Consider the following 20,266-nt stretch of genomic DNA (forward strand, 5'->3'; position numbering starts at 1 on the left):
ACTCTGCCCTGGTGTGTTTCCCCATTGAGGGGCTGGAATTTCTGGTTCAGAGTTCTCCTGCTTCGGTTTTCCCATCTGTAAACCAGGAATGGTGAGATGTGGCCCAGGCATGCTTATTAAGTATGGCTAAAAATAAGATTGTATATTGCAAGTATTAGAAGTGATGGTGAGAATTACTGCACTCCTACCCCCTTGGAGAGTCACTCAGCATCTTCCCAAACTAAGGTGCAGTCCTCATCTTGAGGATGTGAAGGAGCAGGAATTTTAGAGTTCCAACAAACCANCGAGACCTCTGCCTGTGTAGTCCAAACCTCACCTACACCTGCAGAATTGAACTCTGCCCTGGTGTGTTTCCCCATTGAGGGGCTGGAATTCCTGGCTCAGAGTTCTCCTGCTTCGGTTTTCCCATCTGTAAACCAGGAATGGTGAGATGTGGCCCAGGCGTGCTTATTAAGTATGGCTAAAAATAAGATTGTATATTGCAAGTATTAGAAGTGATGGTGAGAATTACTGCACTCCTACCCCCTTGGAGAGTCACTCAGCATCTTCCCAAACTAAGGTGCAGTCCTCATCTTGAGGATGTGAAGGAGCAGGAATTTTAGAGTTCCAACAAACCAGAGAGGTTTGGGTTCAAGCAAATGTGGTGGGTCTTCCCTCTTATTAAGAAAAGACATGCAGGTGAGCGAGGGTCTCCGGGCCTGATCCAATGACAGCGGGCATGGCTCTGTGGGGATTACAAGCCCCCCATTCCCAATTGGACACTCTGGTTTAGACTGTGTTCTCCTGACTCAGGAGCACCGCCGTTAGAGCAGGGACACGGTGGGGCCCACCTGGGACATCCCCGTATGCTGGGTACTAGATTGACCTTAGTGGATTAACACTAAGTACCACGTGGGTTCTTTTTTTTTATTAATCCTTACCCAAGGACATCTTTTCATTGCTTTTAGAGACAGGGGAAGGGAGAGAGATTGAGAGATTGAGAGAGACACAGACACATACTGATGTGAAACAAACATTAGTTGTTGCCTTCTTGTACTCATCCTGACTGGGGATCAAACCTACAACCCCGGCATGTGCCCTGACTGGGAATCGAACCTGTGACTTTTCGTCTGTAGGACAATGCTCCAACCAACTGAGCCACACCAGCTAGGGCCTAAATGGGTATAGACTCCATGGTGGGCAGACCCTGGCCTACCTCCCCTGGGGTCCTGGAGAGTTAAAAGAAAGAAGGCGATGCTTCCCCTTTTCCCCGACCCCAACACATGGAGGCCCAATCGGACCCCTGGAAAATGGAAGACAGGTTGCTGGCCTCCTTGTGGACTCAAAAGCACAGCCTGAGAACCCTGCAGGCTGGTGCTTCACGTACCCTCGGAGGCAGTTCTAACTTTTGGCGAGCACTTAGCCACAGGCCTTCTCCTCAGTCCTCCCTCTCACCCTCACCTGACGTCATTGTTGCTGAGGGCACCTGGGACCTAAGAGAGGCAGTGTCCTTTCTTGTCCTTTCTGCTCTAGGCTTGTGCTTATCAAAGAATTATCTTCACGTCATATTATTCTCCCAGTTGATAAAGTTACTCACCCACCCCACCCCTTCCTCTGCCAGGAAAGCCCTTAAGCCAGTCATCATGAAAAGAATAAAAACAGCCCCAGCCAAAAGAATTAAAGTACGAAAGATGGTGGAAGGCTACACCGAGCCCAGAAGCTTCTCCTGGGCAGGAGCTGGGTCTCTTTGGGAGCGATGCCCTGCTTGGACGACGACAGGGCTCCCAAATAGTAAACCTCCAACGAGAAGGCCTCTCCCACATTCATAATGTTAAGGATGCTGTGCCAATCTGCAGAAGTCCAGTCGTATATCTGGTCTACACGCAAAGGTGGCAAGAAGGACATTTCCCGGAGAACTGGAACCAGAAAGGGAAAGACTTCAGTTCTCACCCTGGACAAGGCCAAGGCCAGACACAGGAACTGGAGTCCTGCATGTCTGCACCCCATCCTGAATCTCACATTGCACTGCTTGGCTGTCAATGCCAGACCACTTTGTAGAATTGGAGAAGGAAAAGCAACTGGCTCCGGACACATGGAAAAAAGTGGTACTAGATCTCGGTCTCATCTGTAAAACTTCCCTGTAAGAGGGACAGGGCGGTGGGAGGCAGGGCTGAGGAATGAGCCTCTGGACGTTTTTGATTGGATTACTGTGTTGATTGGCCTGAGGAGAGGCTGTGTAAGCCATTAACTGCCCCATTTTCCGTAATGCTATTGGAGAAATTGCTTCAGTTGGTTGGGTCACCATGGCTGGGGGCGCCACAGAGCCACGAAATGGGTATAATTGGCGTCGCTGAGTGATGGCTTCCCCAGTCCTGCGTGCAGCACCATCTAAGGAGTTCAGAGAACTTCCACGGAGAACCACTTTTTGGTGTGGCACAGAGAGGTTCCCCGGCCCCCAACCTGCTCTTGCCCCCAGTTACCCGTACTTGAATAGTAGAAGAAACCAAATGGGAAGGGACCAGCAAGAACCAAAGAGAACTTTGACCTTCAAAAAAGGGCACTCAGTCAATGATTAAGGGACCCCATAAAGTGAGAAAACTGGGTCTGCGGAGCCTAGAAGTTGACGGTTTCCTCTCGGGTTAATAACTGACACGTGGCAGGAACATCGGCCATATGGTTGCCGTGGCTGCTGCCTCACCGTTGCCCACCATTGTCGGAGCTGCAGGTCTGAGGTGGATGCTCAGTTAGACAACTCCCTGCTCACAGAGCCCTGGAAAGGGGACAGAGACCTGTCTGAGGCCACCAACTGGTCTGGATGGATGGAAGTCAAACGTCCGGTGTCTCTCTACCCTCAGGGCCAGGCCCTGCCCTGCCTAGTTACCTCTCATTTCCAGTTGCAGCCAAAGGGAAACCTGCTGGTTTTGTTGAGAAAAGCTTCTGTGCCTTTGGGCCAGAAATGGTCTCCTCCACAGCGCAGGGAGGAAAAGGATCGTTTTCTCCAACATGGTTTTATTGGAAATGTCTTCATTTCTTCAAAGAATTCATTTACTTCTTAGAAGATGGGCCATAAGCACTACACAGACCAAACTGAGGATGTCCTACAAAATACTTGACCGGAACTTCTCAACACGGTCAAGGTCATGAAAAACAAGGAGAGACAGAAACTGGCACAGACCAGAGGAGAGGAGGGAGACACGCCAACTGTCACAGTGTCGTGGAGGTGGGACAACTGGAAAAACCGGTGAAGCTGAGGAAGTCTAGTCTAGTTAACAGCGAGAAGCCCACGCTGGTTTCTTAGCTGTGACAACTGTGCCATGGCAACAGAGGACGGTAACAACAGGGGGCATGAGTCGGGATATAAGGGAACCCTATACTATCTTCAGAATTAAAAAAAATAGAGGGAGGAGAAAGGAAGGAGCAAGAGATGAAGAGAAACATTGATCCGCTCCCTTCCATAGGCACCCCAAATGGGGACCAAACCTGCAACCCAGGCATGTGCCCTGTCTGGGAATTGAACCAGTGACCTTTTGGTTTGTGGGACGAGGCCCCACCAACTGAGCCACACCAGCCAGGGTTCTCTGCAACTTTTCTGTACATCTAAAACTTTTCTAAAACTAAAAGCATATCGAACGTAAAACTATATCTAACATGAAGAAAAACCTGGCTGGCGTGGCTCGGTGGATTGCGTGCCGGCCTGCGAACCAAAGATGGGGCCTCTCTTTCAAGGCTTCCTGTCTCCTTCCAGAACCTGCTCCACCAATCCACCTCTTTCCTGCCTCTGCGCTCTGCCACTGTTTCATCCTTTGCCAACACACGCGGGCAGGTCTGTCTACCCTAAAACAAACGGAAAACAGAACCCCTCTTCCTCCAACCTCACTCTGAAAGGCTGCAGACAACGCCGTCTTCACATTTGCTGATCTCGCAGCAGCACGGCAGCATTCATCCCTGCGTCCTCCTCCCCTGCCCCATGGGTGGGATCACTCAGGCTTTCCTCCTCTTGGAATGCAGTCCTGGCCACCGAGGCCTGTTGTCTCCCCACCAAGATCTTCCCAGGCTCCTCCCAGGCAAATGTGGTTCTGTGGGCTCCAAATCTGTCCTCTCCAGCATCCTCACGCCCTCCCTTCCCCCCATGTTTGTGCTCGTCTCCTGTCTCTAACCAGAGCTTACGCTCCTCCTCCTCGAGGGCAGGGCCACTCCTTCCTCATTTCTGTCGCTCTCCCGCCCCCTCCACACTTTGGATAAAAATGTCATTAGTAAATAATTATTCCACAAATAAATGATTGCTTCAATACAAGAGAATCTCTGAAACCCACCAGAATTTCCTCCTGGTCCTCCCCCCTTGGACAAGCCTCTTTCCCTACCTGGCTTTTCATCCGGATCCACCTTCTGATATCACACAAGAAAAGTCAGACCACAGGAAATACTGAGAAAAACCCACAGGGTTATGTGGTGAGTGTCCCAGTGACATAGAGGGGCAAGTCCAGTTCAGACTTTTGAAAATTAGAGTTTACGAGTCCATGTACCGTTGTCCTCAGCCCCTGATGGGGGTTCAGGTGGACACTCAGATTTCTGATGAGCACACAACACAGGTAACCCTGTCACCTGGGGCTTATGTCAACTTCAGGAGACAAGAAACGTGGTACTACTTCCTGAAGCTTAGGCCCGCAGCGACCAGTTTCCTGATCTCCTCTCTCACCACCATAAACACAATGCAGTAAAGGCACCCACGCATAGCTCAGGATTGTGGTGAGTCACACCACAGTCTCGCTATAGCAACAGGCCCAGAAACCTTACACTTGAACACACACCTGGAGTTAAAGGAAACGGCCCCAGTTCCAAAGGAGGATTGAAAACAAATCAAAGAGTGATGCCGTGTAGGGGCACCTGGCTGCTCTGGACCCTGGGCCAAGTTTGCAAAACTGGTTCCAGTTAGAACCTGAGGAGCTGTTTAGTAGAGGCGGCCCTACTGAGGGAAAGATGAGGAGGACGTTTCTGTGTGTTGGGGGGAGGGTACTGTATCCCGTCCCTCAGGTGGGAAGCACCATGTCTGCCTGTGGGACAAGTCCCACTCTAGTGAAAAATCCTTTCATAGCAAATGAACTGGGCAACCTTGGTGAGACACCCCCCCAGCCCAGCACCCCGTCCCCTAGGCCCCTTCTTTCTTCTGTAATATGACCTGACTGGTCACATTTTTTTTTTTTAAGGACAAAATACTCATTCTGCTTTCTCTTCCAGCTGTCCCAGAAAGTGGAGAGCAGATCATTGTCCACAGTGGTTTCCCTCTGAGGCTGGCCTCAGCCTTGTGGTCACATCTGTCCCTGGAGGTGGGCAGTGGTGACAGGAAAGGCTTAGGGAGCACTTTCTTTTTTAATGTCCCATTGTCCTCCAAGAAAGCAGTGGCTATCTGGTTACTTCGGCGAGACTGGGGTCAAAGAGATGGTACAAAATTTTTCAGTAAGGGGCAGGTGGCGTAACAGAAAGAACGGTGAGCAGGAAGCAGGAGACCTTGTCTCTGTTACCTGTCACTTGCATGCCCGTGTCACCCAGGGCCTGGTTTGCACAGGGCGAATGTGGGAATCCCCCGGGGGAATTCAAAACATGCACCCGGCTCCGCCCCATCCCAGGGAAGTCTGCGTGCCCAGGCGGTTCCTTGCGCAACCCTGTCACAGAGGGCTGGACCAGCTGAAGGGTGTGGACTGCAGTCTAATTCTGGCCCTACCACCTCGGAGCTGTATGGCACTACACACTTTCTTGGCTTCTTTGAACCTTAGTGTTCTCATTTGTTAAAAAAAATTGTCTGATACCTGTCCTGCCTTTGACCTAGGCAGAAGGTGAATGTTAAATGAGGCGATGCATATAAATCACTCCAAAAATGGTGAAGTGCTACAGCCAGACACATTCTGTAGCGAAAAAAGTGGTAACAACAACAATGACCCTTGAGAAAGACGCGAGACGACAGTGGGCGATTCATGGCATTTGGCAGACGCCGGCTGCGTGTCCTCCTGTGATCTGAGGAGGAGGCCGGGCAGGAGCGAGGCGACTTAGGACACTGGGGTTCTATTTTCTGGTTTCTGTGAGCGTCAGTGAGTGCTGTGTGGTGGGGGAGGTGGACACATTTACCTTCTTCACACCCATGCACTGCCTCTGGAGCTCCGCTAGGATCAGATGGGAACAGCCACAGAGAAGTGGGGAAGGAAGGTTAAAGGGAGATTGTTGACTAAGACTGGAGGTCTCTGTCCTTCCCTGGATCACAGACTGCCTTCTGTGGGTGCATTAACTTTGCCGGAAAGGAGTCATTAAAGGGGCCGATCACAGAGAGGCTGGGCATTTTACTCTCTACTTCCTCCCTCCCTTGGGTAAGAAGGCTGATACGCATCAGCCTGGCTTCTGTTTTGTTTTTTAACGTGCTGGACTTTGCAGACCTCTTGACATGGTTGCCCACTGTGCCCAGGAAATCAGCAAGAGACTGAACACTGAAAATGCAATTTCCCCCACCAGCCTTTTCTGGGGCCCGAAAGACCAGTCATGCTTTAGGGAAGCCTCGGAGTGGAGATAAGGGCCTCGATGCTCATACAGGCTTCAACAGTTAAAAACAAGTCAGGCCACCCAGACCTGTGGGCTCTGGGCCTCACCCGTCCCCATGGCAACCCTGGCTCACCACTGAATGCCAAGCCTCAGATGGGCTGATTCACCGTCAGGAGGCTGGTCCTGGCACTGCCAGCAAGAACAAACAGGCGCCCAAGCCCCACTGCCTCTCCTAATCCTGTCCCGTAGCAGCTTCCTCCCCCAGCTCTCAGTGAAGGCTGGCGCTGATGTCTTCCAAAGGGCAAAGCTGCTTGGGCAGGAACAGGGGTCTAGGAGCCTCCTTATCCATTCCTACCCATGATAAAACCACCACCAAAACCAAATGTCACTCTGCTCAGCAGCAAAAAACTGACATGGTTTGCTTTCATTAAAGATTTCAGTAAGCTGTTAGTTCACAGCAAAATGTAAAGAAATCAACCAGGGCTATCACTGACTTCAGTGCTATCTATTAGAAATGAGCTGAAAAGCTCAGGAATCACAGTTCTGGAGAGCAAGGCCCCCAGTGAGTGTGAGCATCCTGGGGGCTACTTCGCTCCTCTAGGCAACCTCTGCTCTTGGGGCTTCTACTGAGCTCCCCATCTAGGGGCAGTGTCCAAATCTTCGAGGAAGCTGGTATCCTCAAAGGCCACTGGGAAACGTTTTTCTAGGCCAGGGGTTGTCCCGTGTGGTCTCTAGACCAGCTGCAGCAGCAGCAGCACCTGGGAACTCAGTCAATGAGAAGGGTGAGTGGGGTGGGGCCCAGCCACCTGTGTTTTAACAAGTGTCCCGGAAGATTCTGATGCTTGGTCAAGTTTGACAGCCACTGCCCTAGGGCTTCGTATAAATGTCGAACCAATAGGGCAGACATAGCAAATCTCTCGCTGGGGGTTCTGAAGCCACAGGCCAGCTTTCCAAAGGCCAGTGGGGAAGGGACACAGCCACGGGGCGAGCATGTGTGTGAGCTTTCTCTCTGAGCTCAAGGTTCCTGTGTGTGTGTCAGGAAGGGACCACAGGCTCCACCCAGCAGGGAGCAGAATCCCACCCTTTCGCTTTATACTGTGGAATCTGGAGAGTCAGGCTCAAATGCTCCCTCCGCCACCGACCCCTGCCCCAGCTGCACACGGGGACTCAGCCTAAAGACTCTGCTGCACAGAGACCGTTGAGGGGAGGACACAGGACAGCTAAGCAGGGAGGAAACAAGACAGACACTGGCGGGACAACGCCACCTTGAACCCACTGAGCCTGGGAAGTCATAGTAAATGGTTCAAGTTAGAACCTGCATCTGGCTTTCAAAAGCACATTCCCTGCACAAGTTCAGCCCTGCAAATGCTCCTCCCCAAGGAGCTGAGATGCCTCCTGCTGTGTCTGAAGCAGGACACCCTTGGAAAAAACTTCACCCTGATTTCTGCCCCTGTGTTTTCCTTAGGCCAGGCTATGTATGCAAGTAGATTCTTCCTCCAACCATCCTGAATTTAAATAAATAAATAAATAAATAAATAAATATAAAATAAGGAAGTAAATTTTAAAGAATACATGCAGAGGCCGATGATCAATGATGTTGTAGGTTATTTAGCTTTACTGTTCACCTGACTCCGGGCAGCCTTTCTGCCCATCAGCAGCCTCTCCAGAAGCTGGGGAAAGGAAAAGAAGCAATATAATAATAGTAGCAATTCTTATCTCTGTGTGTCCCACATTGTAGGAGGTGATTTATGTATATTATCTCATTTAATCCTCTCGTCACTCTTATTTTATAGCTGAAACAGGCTCTGAGAGGTTGAGCAACAATTTGCTGGAAACAGCCCAGGCAGCAGGAGGCGCAGCGCAGGGTGGGCGGTGGCCCATGCAGACAGCGCAGCCCGCAGCCCGCAGCCCTCTTCCCGGCACTGAGCTGCACACTGTGCTGCCTGGGGAAGGGGAAGAATGAGAATGCCAAAGAACTTTTCTTGAGAAGAGGAGCACGGTTTGGACATGTCGAATTTGGCAACATGCTGACCTAAAGGTTAATCTGCCTGCTGTAGCCAGGTGACTCAGATTCAGGGCACCGGCCCCAGCCGAGGGGAAGGCCAAGTGGCGAGGAAGACACTAACCACTAAACTCTTTGAGGTTTCTCTCTTCCTCTTTTGAGTCATGAAGAGGTGGTGGTCTCAAGCCCACAGTCATTGGGTCCCCTTAGGGCTCACTCTCCCTTCCTTTCTTTTCTTTCCCTGGTGTCCACACAAGCAATAGTGACTTTGGCTCTGCCTTCCTCTGGGGTCTGCTTCATGGTGTCAAGAAAGTTCTAGATAATAAGAATCCATCCCTTTCCCCCTTTAAAAAAGGACTTTATTTATTTATTTTAGAGAGGGGAAAAAACATCCATGTGTGGTTGTTTCTTGCACACCCCCTACTGGGGACCTGCCCAGCAACCCAGGCATGTGCCCTGACTGGGAATTGAACCCGCAACCCTTTGGGTTTGCAGGCTGTCACCCAATCCACTGAGCCATACCAGCCAGTGATCCATCACCTTCTGAAAACACAAGTGAGCTGAAGGAGAGCTGCTAAGGTCACCCACCCTTCTTGGTTTGGAAGCAGAATAGATTTCTTCTTGTGATTCTTGTTGTTAAATTCCCAGATAGACTCCAAAAAGAAGCCTCTACCCACTGGGCAGCCTTATGGGGCCATTTCCAGCAAAGTGAAAAACCAGTCCCTTTCCTCACCTACCTTTCCCAGACCAAGGAAGTCTTTGAAATGGGCATTTTGTAGACAGACAGAAAGACGAGCCTGCTAATTCATCTTCTAAAAGGAAGGAAGCCTAGTGGTAAAACTGCAGCTTTGAGCGATCCCGGGCAATGTGGCTTTACAGAGCTGGAGCAGTAAGCTATGGATGAGTGTGAAGGTTTAGGACAACCTTGATCTCTGGAAAATGTTGGGAGGTGTTATTATAGTAACTCCACAGCAGCTGTGGAAGCTGACATCTGAGCATCACAATAATGGCTTTACCTTAAACATCTCTTAATGACCCTAAGACTTTGGTTCGATTATTGTCTTCGCTGTCCAAATAAGGAAAGTGAGGCTTAAGGAATCACCAATCCATTGCTGGGAATCTCCACTTCTAAAGAGTCAACTTCCACCCTGGCTGGTGTAGCTCAGTGGATTGAGCGTGGGCCTGCGAACCACACGATCGCGGTTCGATTCCCAGTCAGGGCACATGCCTGGGTTGCAGGCTAGTTCCCAGCAGGGGATGCATGAGAGGCAACCATACATTGATATTTCTCTCCCTCTCTCCTTCCCTTCCCCTCTACAGATAAATAAATAAAAAATATTAAAAAAATAAATAGTCAACATCCCCCCTGACAATCACCATGTGTGTGTTACTACATGTTGTGCATGTGTGTTACTACATACATGTTGCTCTCTTCCACATCATGGCAGGTTGGGAGGTTGACAGCAAGAAGAAATCCAACCATCCCGGAGAAGCCAGAAGCCAGGTCTTTGGGGAAGCCAACTCCTGCCTCTGGGGCCAGATTAGCACCCTGCACACTGAGAAGATCATGTCACATACCTTACCACCTATATAACTCAACATAAAAAAAAAAATCAAAATTATAAAATTGGTACACACAAGTTCAAAAAAGTGGTTACTTGCCCCACAATTGCTTGGGCTCGCCTGCATTGCTGGCATCCTAAGCACACATTCAGCCTGCCCCTGCACAGCCTCCTTTTCTAGGGATTCTAGGGCACGTGGGGGGCCCCCTGGAGGGAGGGGTGATGGAGGCTCAATAGCTACAACCTGTGGGTGCTGTCTTTTCCCTATGCCTGGCCCTTCTGAGCAATTGTGTTTGAATGTTTAAGCCTGGGCTCAGGCCAGTGCAGCGATAATGGGCACATTCCCTGTGGGAGCGAGTGAGAGTTCCCAGGGACAGGACAAGTCCTACTGTGAGGCTGCGACAACCCCTTCAGAACCTAAGAGTGCTGGTGGAACTGCCTGACACCCTTCGAGGTCATTATGACCATCCCAGTTTGAGATGGGGAAAATAGGCTCAGAGAGGGAAACTAACTTGCCCAGGGTCACGGAGCAGGTCTGGAGTGACTTAGCTGCCAGCTGTCTCCTTCTGTCACATTTGCCTCATCCCCAGTGAAAGGGAGGTAGAGTGGCCTCCTCTCTGGAGTGTGGCAGAGGATGAAGGGCCTTGTAAACTTTTTCTCAGCATACTTTTATGGAACTTCGGGAGCGACCTGGCCTGAATAAGTTCAAGTGTTGAGAAATCCTCCATTCCAAGAACAAAGTCAACCTCACTTAAAAGACAGAGCCCTTGGCCCCGGCCGGGTAGCTCAGTCATTCACAGCACCATCCTGATGCGCCAAGGTTGCAGGTTTGACCTTCGGTCAGGGCACACATGAGGGCCAGCCAATGAATGCATGGATGGGTGGAACGACAAATCCATGTTTCTGTCTCTCTCTCAAATCAATAACTTAATAAAACCCCAGAGCCCTTATTCTGCCTAAGAGGAGAAAACCTTCAGCTAATATAATGTGCTGGTGTTAAGTAGCTTGGGGCTGAGGGATTGGGAAGGAAGGCCTGTGCCCAAGGTAACCTCATTTCTAAGCAAGAAATCTCATTTCAAGTTTCCACTGCCTGCTTGCCAGACATGTAGCATATACTAGCCAGCCCATAAATCTGTTTGTTGCTGAAAGTAGGCATTCTGATCTTAACCAAAATTATCCCATGTGGAGGATTGTTTGGGGATGTTTTGCTTTAAATTCATTTGTTTCCATTGCATATGCCTCACTGAGATGTCCTGTGGTCACACACACACTTTTGCTTATGTACCTTACTTAGCCCTGTGGACCAGCTGGTTTTTGTTTATTTATTTATTTACTTACTTATTTTTAGAGGGGAAGGAGAGAGGGAGAGAAACATCAATGTATGGTTGCCTTTTGTGCGTCCCCTGCTGGTAGTTAGCCTGCAAGGAACCGGCCTGCAACCCAGGCATGTGCCCTGACTGGGAATCGAACCGCGATCATCTGGTTCGCAGGCCCGAGCTCAATCCACTGAGCTACACCAGCCAGGGCTGGACCAGCTGGTTTTCACTCCAACCACATAACGGGTTACCAGTCACCCACATGGCCCTGAGTATTAGAAGATGCCCCTTTTTTCTACACATTATTAAGCAATGCCACATGGTGCATGGATTGGCAGTGTTGGCAAATGGCCCTCCTCCCCCATCATAGGTCACTCTCAGTACCAAGCCAGCAAAGGGTCAAGAGTCACGATTCCCGAACTGCTCTAACCTATGACCTGCCCTATGCTTGCTTTCACTTTAGGTCTCTTAATTATTAGATAGCAGGCACCCCAATGTTTGCTCAAGCACCCCAATGTTTGCTATGTTCCACATTCCATTCAAAGCACTTCTTCTGTATTGTTTAAGTTCCACAACAGACCCACCAGGTAGGTAACATTAACTTCCATGTTTTTAGATGAGGAAACTTGAGCACAGAAGTTAAGCAGCTTCTCTGAGATCACTTGGCAAATAAGTGGCCGAGTTAGAACTTGAACCCCAAATAGTCTGAGTGCAAAGCCCACATTTTCAACCATTTTGCTAAACTGTTCGTCTTTTTGATCCATTTTGTGAATTTCAGAACCTAATTGTTTCATTTGTGTCTTTTCTCCCCCGCAGGCACATCTGATCCCATATTAAAAGTGCCGTCTTCTATTCTTACAGGTCTCATGATAGCCCACCTGCAAGAGCAGAGGGCCTACTCTCTGACAGGAAGGCACCTGCAAAAGCCACATGGCCCACAGGTGCAATCTGAGCCTGGCCTCGTGCTGGCGGAGCCTCAGGTGGACAGGATCTAGAGAGAGTGCCTGCACCTTCTCTTGCTGGCCTCTGCTGAGAGCTTTGCCACATCCTTGCTGCACTGGCCAGGAAGTCAGCATGGACACAAGCACCAGGCTGGGCAACAGCCTTCTCGAAGTAACTTGGCACATTTTCTTCTTGTCCTCGCTTCAGTGCAGATGCTGCTGCAGCTGCCCACTAGTCACTGTGTCCACAGGTGAGGCTGTGGTCCAGCAAGTGGCCACTGTCCCTATATCCCCTATAGGAATAACCCCAAGGTGGGACTCAGCTGCTGCCCTGTCCACGCAGCACCATCCTGCCAGCAAAGGGAATGAGACAGCATCACTGCGGGTCTGGGCCTGGGATCCTGGGGGGCACCTACAACACGAGGATAAGGCCAGCTTCCCATAATGCTCATGGTCCCTCCCTAAATTATTAGAGGTAATTTAATTCCCATTTGAAATGAGTTTTCTGGTCTGTGGGAAACCAGATGCTATCTAGTCTTAGTCAGGGCCATAACTTGACTGGAGGGGGAGAGCAGAGTATGAGTAGATTTCCCCAGGATACAGGAAGGGAGCTTTAAAAGGTTTGAGTGTAACACTGGAACCCACAGTCCCACATTGCAAGAAGCAGGTTGTTCGCGTTGCATTGGGGTGAGCAGGAGGAAGACACTTCACAGGAAGGGTTTCCTGCCTCTGGAGTTCACACTGCTGTGCTGAAGTCCATGCTGACTTCCTGGCCAGTGCAGCTCTGGGGAGCAGAGCTGCTCAGGCACAGGGCTGCCGAGGGGGCTTGCCACCAGGGAGGGGCACTGGTGTGAGGTGCACACGCAAACTGACTCGTTGCAATTGCTCACCTACAAGGGAAGCGGTGATTCTGATTTGAACCTGTGAATAAAGATGTCTCCATCCGATTGAGCTACTATGACAAAGTACCATAGACTGGGCGGCTTCCAGATGCCAATAATTTCTTTTTCATGGTTCTAGAAGCTGGGGAGTCCAAGATCAAGGTGCCAGCAGATTCTGTATCTGGTGAGGAATTGCTTCCTGGTTCATAGAGGGCTATCTTCGTGCTGTAATCACACAAGGCAGAAGCAAAGAGGGCACTCTCTGGGGCCTCTTCTTCTAAGGGCACTAATGCTACTCATGAGGGTTCCATCCTCATGACCCAATCACCTCCAAAGGGAGGATTTCACACATGAATTTTGGGGAGACACACTCAGTCTATAGAAAACCATCTCTTAAAAACACCAAACTTTTAATGACTTGAAAAGCAATGAGTTCGTGACTAAGTATGATTTCACCGATCTTTTCATTTAAAGCTTTAATAAATCAATTTTACCACTTTTTATGCTATTGATTCAATGTAGACTTAAAGACAAATTAACACTAAAATGCTATAGGAATTTGTTTTGCATTCAGTAGAACAGTCTGGTTTACTTTATCATACTTTTAACCCCCAGTCAAGGACTTTCTGCTGTGATCCATGCGTTAAATTTCTGCACTTGGACATGAACATGCAGCTCAGACTGGAGGATAAGCAAGGGGCTGCCTCCTGAGCCCTTTGAAGGCAGCGGCTTGGTCGAGGTCAAGGGCCATTAGCCTGCCCGGGCCTGAGGCGTTCACTGGAAACTTGATGAATGTTGGGTGAGCTTTGTATGGTTACTTTCTTAACAGAGCCAGCAAAAGCCACTGTTTCTGCCACCCTGGGCAATGTTCGGCGAGAGGACTGAACAAGAAGGACCCTAAAATCCCAAATTTCTCATTTTTCTCCAAGCCAGTAGTCCTCAAACCTCTCTAGAATCAAATAAATATGGCATCTTCCAAGTCATGGCTTCATCTTTCCTTGCTATTTAACCAGGCTGCCTGTCATCTCCTCAAGAGTCCAAGTCCCCAGACGACCCCCTGGGGATATTCCTGCTTTCCAAGGTCCTCAGGGGCGAGGCTTTGAGCCTCCATCTCGTGGGAAGGAGGAGGAGGGAGAGACAGAACTCCACCCCTCCTAAACAAAGACAGTTCACCCACACTATGGGAAACCCTAACCGAAGAAGCAAAACTTGGCTGGAAGCTCATAAAGTTGGATTCTGCATGTGGACTAGAAATGCAAACACTCGTTAAATTAATTGAGAGTCAAAGCCACTCCTTGGGCAATGATTAAGCAGAGAGTCAGAGCAAAATGGCTGGGGAGGCAGGCTCCCTAGTCTTGGCTGCTCTGGATTGCCAGGGGCACTTAGTACTCTGTAATGCTCTTCTCAGAGTCCTCTGACTACACCACCAAGCAACCCCCAGTGAGTGGTGAGGCAAACCCGCTTCTTGTGGCAGAAACATGGGATTCAACACAGAGTGGGGTTTGTCTGGCAACCAAGGGAGAGAGCCCAATATGAGGTGTTCATAACTGAAGTCCAGGAGCCTCCAGAAAAAAAGCAAAGAAATAGGTATAATTGGAGGCAAGTCCTAGTGAATGCATGGAATTCCCTAAAAAAGTTAAGATCCACCAGTCTAGGAGGAAAGCATACTGTACTTAAAAAGCACTAAGTATTTTTGGGGGGGGGGTTTGGGGCGAGGGGAGGAATTACCGGATGAATGTTAATTATTATAAAATTATCTCATCTGGAGACAGGATGCTGCTTTCCACAGCTGCACGCCATCACTTGATGGAAAATGAAAATGTCCCTGGACCAGCATTACTTTTTCCACAGAATGAAACCAAGCAAGGAATCTGCAGTCTGACTTCAAAACCATAAACAACAAGTGTATTAAGATTGGCCCTTTTGGTCTCCTGCGTTCCCTCAGTTGCAGAGAACAGCTCTGGGGAGCTGAGAACACGGGTCCAATAGGCTCTCATCCAGATTTTCAACCCCCAAACAACGGCGTCATGGTTCTTCTGTAAGAGGTAAAGATCATTTCTTCAGGACTTTGGTTGAAGAGACCCTCGGCAGGTCCACAGAAAGTCCCCCTGACCCCAACACAGGGGGAGGAGGAACAGGGAACCTAAATATGCAACTTCCTGAACAGCTTCACTCTCCTGCCCCCAACTCGACACAGGTGGACTTGGAACCCACAGCCCCAACGAGGCAGCAGGACCACGGGAGCCACAGGAACTGGGATCTCAGGTCCCTCACCCTCAGAGCCAGACACACCTGAGAAAGCCCGTCAAGGCTCGTGTTCTTTAGAAAAAAGGTGCTTTTGTAAGTCAAAGGTATTATTAAGTTCCAGACTGTGTGACCAATTCCCAAAGCCACACCTCCTCATGGCATGAAATCCAACAGGAAAAAAAGAGGCAACTCAAACACAGGACACACAGCCCTGGAAGGGGCCAGATTCACATCCAACAGAAAAGGAAGATGCGAGAGCGCGGATTTGTGAGGTCCGTGGCAGAGACGCGCAGACAGCAAAGGGGGTGCTCTGCTCGGCAGGGATGGCCCTCAACAGGGCTGCTATCAAAGCCCTTCCGAGTTCAGGTCTTAACTAGCAGCTCCTTCCTCTGAGGACATAAGAGTAAGGTCTGGAACAGCGCCCATGGGCCACTCTGAAAAGAAAGGGGCAGAGCATGTGCGTAGAGGAATCCTTCCCATCACTCCCCGCCCCGCCCCCGCCGTCAAAATCAGGAGCGTAAGACTCTTTGTTGTCGACAACTATTGTGAACAAGTGGGGGAATGCCAGTGAGGTTGCGGGTAGGGGAGAGGTCTGATTTTCAGTAGGAGATGCAGTCACCTGGCCTCACCTCACTTCTTCCCAAAGCTGCCAGTCTCAATACAAACACAGCTGGCTGTTCCAGAGCTCGGGCTGTCCGGGTGCCAAAATCAGGAAGCCATTTTACTTAACAGCCCCAGCTGCTGGCTTGGGCCCCCTGGTAAAGGCAACAGTTTCTGGGAGAAGCAGCAGGTTGGGTGGGAGGGGCTTTTCCCTCCCTCCAACTAGTGGACGCCCTGCCCAGACCCCGAAACAGCCATGCAGCTTTATTTTTAGAAGTGGAGCTGCCTCCCAAACTTGTAGCCACACATGAAATGGAGTCAGTGCACATCCAGAGCTGGAAGAATGCCTGTGGATGGGGAATGTGCTCCTGGGCAACCTGTGGTCTGCACTTCCACACTTTTTAGGGAATTGCTCCCCACCGCTCCACTCCCTCAATCTATTTTCAACTGGTGGGCAACAATACTACAGGAAGTTTACTCTGAAATCAGTACTAAGTGCATCACATACATTCTCTCATTTCCCCTCCCTCCCCCACAGGGCAGGCACCAGCGGAATCTGGTGATGCGTAAATCCAATCCAGAGCTGCTGCTCAGACCACTCGGCTGTACCACCAAAATGGCTGAGGGAGATGAGTACAGGGACCCCAGACAGAGAGACCTCACTCAGGGAAGCAGGGGGAACTGTAAGGTTAACAGGAAAGAGACATAAGAATCAGGCCCCAGAGGTAAAGGTCAAATGAAACCAAGCTCTGCAGACCAGCCTTAGTGTTCACTGTACATTCCATTTCCCTTCAGGCCGTGCGGAATGCCTGGTTGCTTTAGGCAGTGGTGACGGGGGCTGGAGCACAAAAGCAACCTGCCCCAGACTTCCAAGTGCGCTGGGGACACAGCTGGACTACCAGCTACTCTCTGAATTCCCATTCAGGTCCCTCCCTGCCTCTGCTTCAAAGAAGCCTCTGTCAGGTCCAAGGCAACACCATTTCTGAGGAAAAGAGAAGTCGCTTGCTATTTCCATCAGTGAGTTGGGGATAGGCGGTGAAAGGAAGGAACAAGGGGGCAGAGGGAGATGTGGGGTAGGAACTGAGCCATTTCAGTGCGGGACTAGGGTTTGGGGGACACAGGTTCCTGACCTGGCCCTAACCTTGGTTCTCCACCTATGGCTTGAGTTCACCGCTCTGACACCAGTGAAATGTTTTCCTTCTCAACGTTTTTTCTTTTTTGGGGGGGGGGGATCTTGCCACATGACCCTGGATAAGTCATTTAACCTTTCTGGGGACTAGTTTTCCTGGTCATCACTAAAATGGGGATAATGCTTTCTTTTCTGGCTATGTAGCCTGAGGGCTTGGACTTGTAAGACTGCTAAATGCTTCACCAGTAAATTGTACTATTCCTTTATTCCATCATCGTTAGAGGGACCCTGATACTATTGGACAAAAACTAATTCAGAAGAACGTAGCTACTGCTTCCTGCCTATACCAGCCACCCTGGTTGGTTTTGCGATGGAGACGGCGGACAGGACTAGAGTAAGGGACATGGGGTTGTAGTATTGGCTCTGTCGCTGTGGTCCTGGGCAAATCACCCCTCTCTGGTTCTCTGCTTTCTCACTGTAAATGAGAGGGCTGGAATGGATAACATCTAAAGCCATTCCTAGCTCTAAACCCAAACATTCCCAGAGTGAATCATTTGTTTCAGAGGACACAGGTGACCAGCAGCACTTAGCCCAGGCAGGGGCAGCTCTAAGTGTGGATGGGGTGGCAAGTTGGAGACAGGAAGAGGCTGAGCGGATACTGGAGTGGTACCCGGAGCCTTCCATCAGGCTCCCACATGTGCTACTGAACAGATGGGGTGTGAGGGGGCACTGGTGGTCAGAGGCTCCCCCCGGCCCCTGATGCAGCCTAGACGGATGGCTGAGAGAGAACCAATAGACTGGCAGGCGACAGGCTGTGTTAGGGAGGGAAGAGAAAAACTCTCCAAAGGACAGAGGTGGGGCCAGCTCGCCTTGTGACATTCTCTTCTGGTGTCAGGAGTTGCTGAGAGGAGGAGCAAGCCTGGCAGCTAGCTGCCTGGCTGCTGGGAACACCAAGAAGGGGAGGTGCCCACCACAGGAGGGTGTCCTTAAAGCTGGCTAAGGGTTGGGCAGGGGCACACCTATGTGCCATCCACACAAGTGCAAGTATTAGGCATGGTGACTCTTGCAAAGGCAGTCCAGTCTCTTTGCTGGTCAGCTCCAGAGAGAGGATTAAATATCAGATCTGCCCCAGGTTCATGGGGACCCCGGTGACCAGCTCCAAGGGAATAAGTACATTTTTTTGTTACCAGCCTCTAGTGGGATGCCCCTGTTTTTACAGCCATCTCTCTTGGAAAGGAACCTCCTTCCCAAACTCCTTTCTGACTGCAAATACTGTCCATCCACGTGCAGGAGACATGGCCCTCAGAGCCAGAGCACAAAGGTTCCCTATTCCTTGTTTCTGTCTCTGGGTGGTCCCTCAGACCCCCAAGGGAAGGTGTCAAGGGGCACTCCCCTTTTCTACTGCCTCCCCAGGCTTCCCATAGCACAGAGGTAGAGTGCCGCCAGCAGCGGGAGTCCTGGAGTCGCCTGCCCGGTGTCCGCCCCCCGCCCCCCCACCCCCCGCCGTGAAAGTGCGCTCCCGGTGGCCCCACCTCGCCACTCGGGTGGGCAGCGGGCACAGGCGCGAGGCTGCAGGCCCTGGGACCAGTACCCGATCTCTCCCGGAAACGGAGAAACACTCTCTTCCCAGTAAAAGCGCCCACGGGCAACCTGCCCCTCCTCTCCCCAACTCTCCCAGAATTCTCCCCAGTCCAGATACTTATCGCCCTGGGGGGGGGGAGGGGGCGTCAAGACAAGCTAGTCTTTCAGGTAATTTGGAGGGACCTCGGACTTTCTCACGGTGGCTTAGAACCAAAGTTTGAAAGAATAGGGGAAGGAGGGAGGCTGAAGGTTCCCCTTCGAGTGTGGAGGGCCCCCGACTCCAACTTGGGGACAGGGTCCGGGCCACGCACGGCCCACGCGCCCCTTCCTCTCCAGTGTAAACGTGCCAAAACCTCTCGGCGCAGCTTCCCCGGCCACCTAAGACTCTCAGAGCGCCTGCATCCTCCCCTTCTCCGGCCCCCCACTTGTGAGACTCCCCCCAGTCGGGAACAGCACTGCCTGCCTAGGTCCTCTCCAGCCCGGGTCTCGAGCGCCCAGGAACGCGGGTTCTCCGCTTCGCCCCGCCGCCTTTCCCTCCACTCCCTTCACTCGGAGGGGCAGACGGAAACCGCAGCCCACAACCTCCACGTCCCAGCGCACCGGGGCCCCGCGTCCCCTAGCCTGCCGGGCTTCGGCGAGCCCCCCAAGAACGTGCCCGCCCCGCCCGTCTACGGACCCGGCAGAGCAGCGCCCTTTCTCCTCTGCTCCGAGGCCCCCGGGCGGACAGTGCCAGTTACCGCTGCCTCGACCGCGGGCAGGGTCTCCGCGGCGGGCGGGTGGCCCCGGAGAGGAGCGCGCGGCTGTCGCGCTCACTCACCCAGAAGATGAAGTTAAAGCCGAAGAGCAGGTATTTGATGCACTTGGTGCCTCCTTTGACCGGCATGGCGAGGGCTGGACTGGCCTGGGCTGCACTGATGCGGGACGGAGGCGCGCTGCCGGGACACGCAGGACCAGGCGGGGACTGAGGAGCTGGCGGCTGCGGGCGGGCCTCCGGGCTGCACTTTTAAAAAGAGCCCCTCCTTCCAGCGAGCGGCGGGAGGCGGTGCGCAAGCCGGGACCCCACCCCCGGCCCCCGCCCGGGCCCCACCTGCCCCGCCCACGCCCCGCGGCCCGCCCACGCCCCGCGGCCTGCCTCCGCCCAGGTTCCCGGGATCCTGGCTCCCGAGGCCCTCCGGCCCCGCCCTTGTCTCTTTCCCCCATTGTCTCCCGCTCGGCCGGCTCCGCGCCCGACGGGCCTTTCCCTCCCTCCCCTGTGCTCTCTCTCTTTCCTCCCAGCCAACCAACCAGGGGTCTCTGCACACCGCCACCCCAGGCGCCTTGTACCTGGGAGTTAAGTGGAAGCCTCACCTCTCCGGTTCTCGCCCGGTAGATTTGGGCCTTCCCGCCCGGGCCCTCTACTTTGGTAGAGGGAGAACTTACAACGGGTCGGCTCGCCGCCCCAAGCCGCTGGCCGCGCAGTGTGGGCACTTCTGGTTTTGGTCTCGATCTGGAGAGAAGCTGTCA

General features: G+C 51.7%; 1 protein-coding gene across 1 annotated transcript in view; it reads right to left on the reverse strand.

Moving 5' to 3' along the window:
* The window catches only part of CD9 (CD9 molecule), a 32,284-nt gene extending 12,496 nt beyond the window's left edge, over window positions 1-19,788 (reverse strand). The window contains exon 1 of the mRNA XM_037068078.1: window positions 19,581-19,788. Coding sequence (XP_036923973.1) covers window positions 19,581-19,646 — 66 coding nt within the window. The 5' untranslated portion in view covers window positions 19,647-19,788. The remainder of the gene's footprint in view (window positions 1-19,580) is intronic.
* Window positions 19,789-20,266: the final 478 nt, after the last annotated feature.

The sequence above is a fragment of the Sturnira hondurensis genome, unplaced genomic scaffold, assembly GCF_014824575.4.
Source record: "Sturnira hondurensis isolate 20B ecotype Veracruz unplaced genomic scaffold, ASM1482457v3 Scaffold0017436, whole genome shotgun sequence".
Lineage (NCBI taxonomy): Eukaryota > Metazoa > Chordata > Mammalia > Chiroptera > Phyllostomidae > Sturnira > Sturnira hondurensis.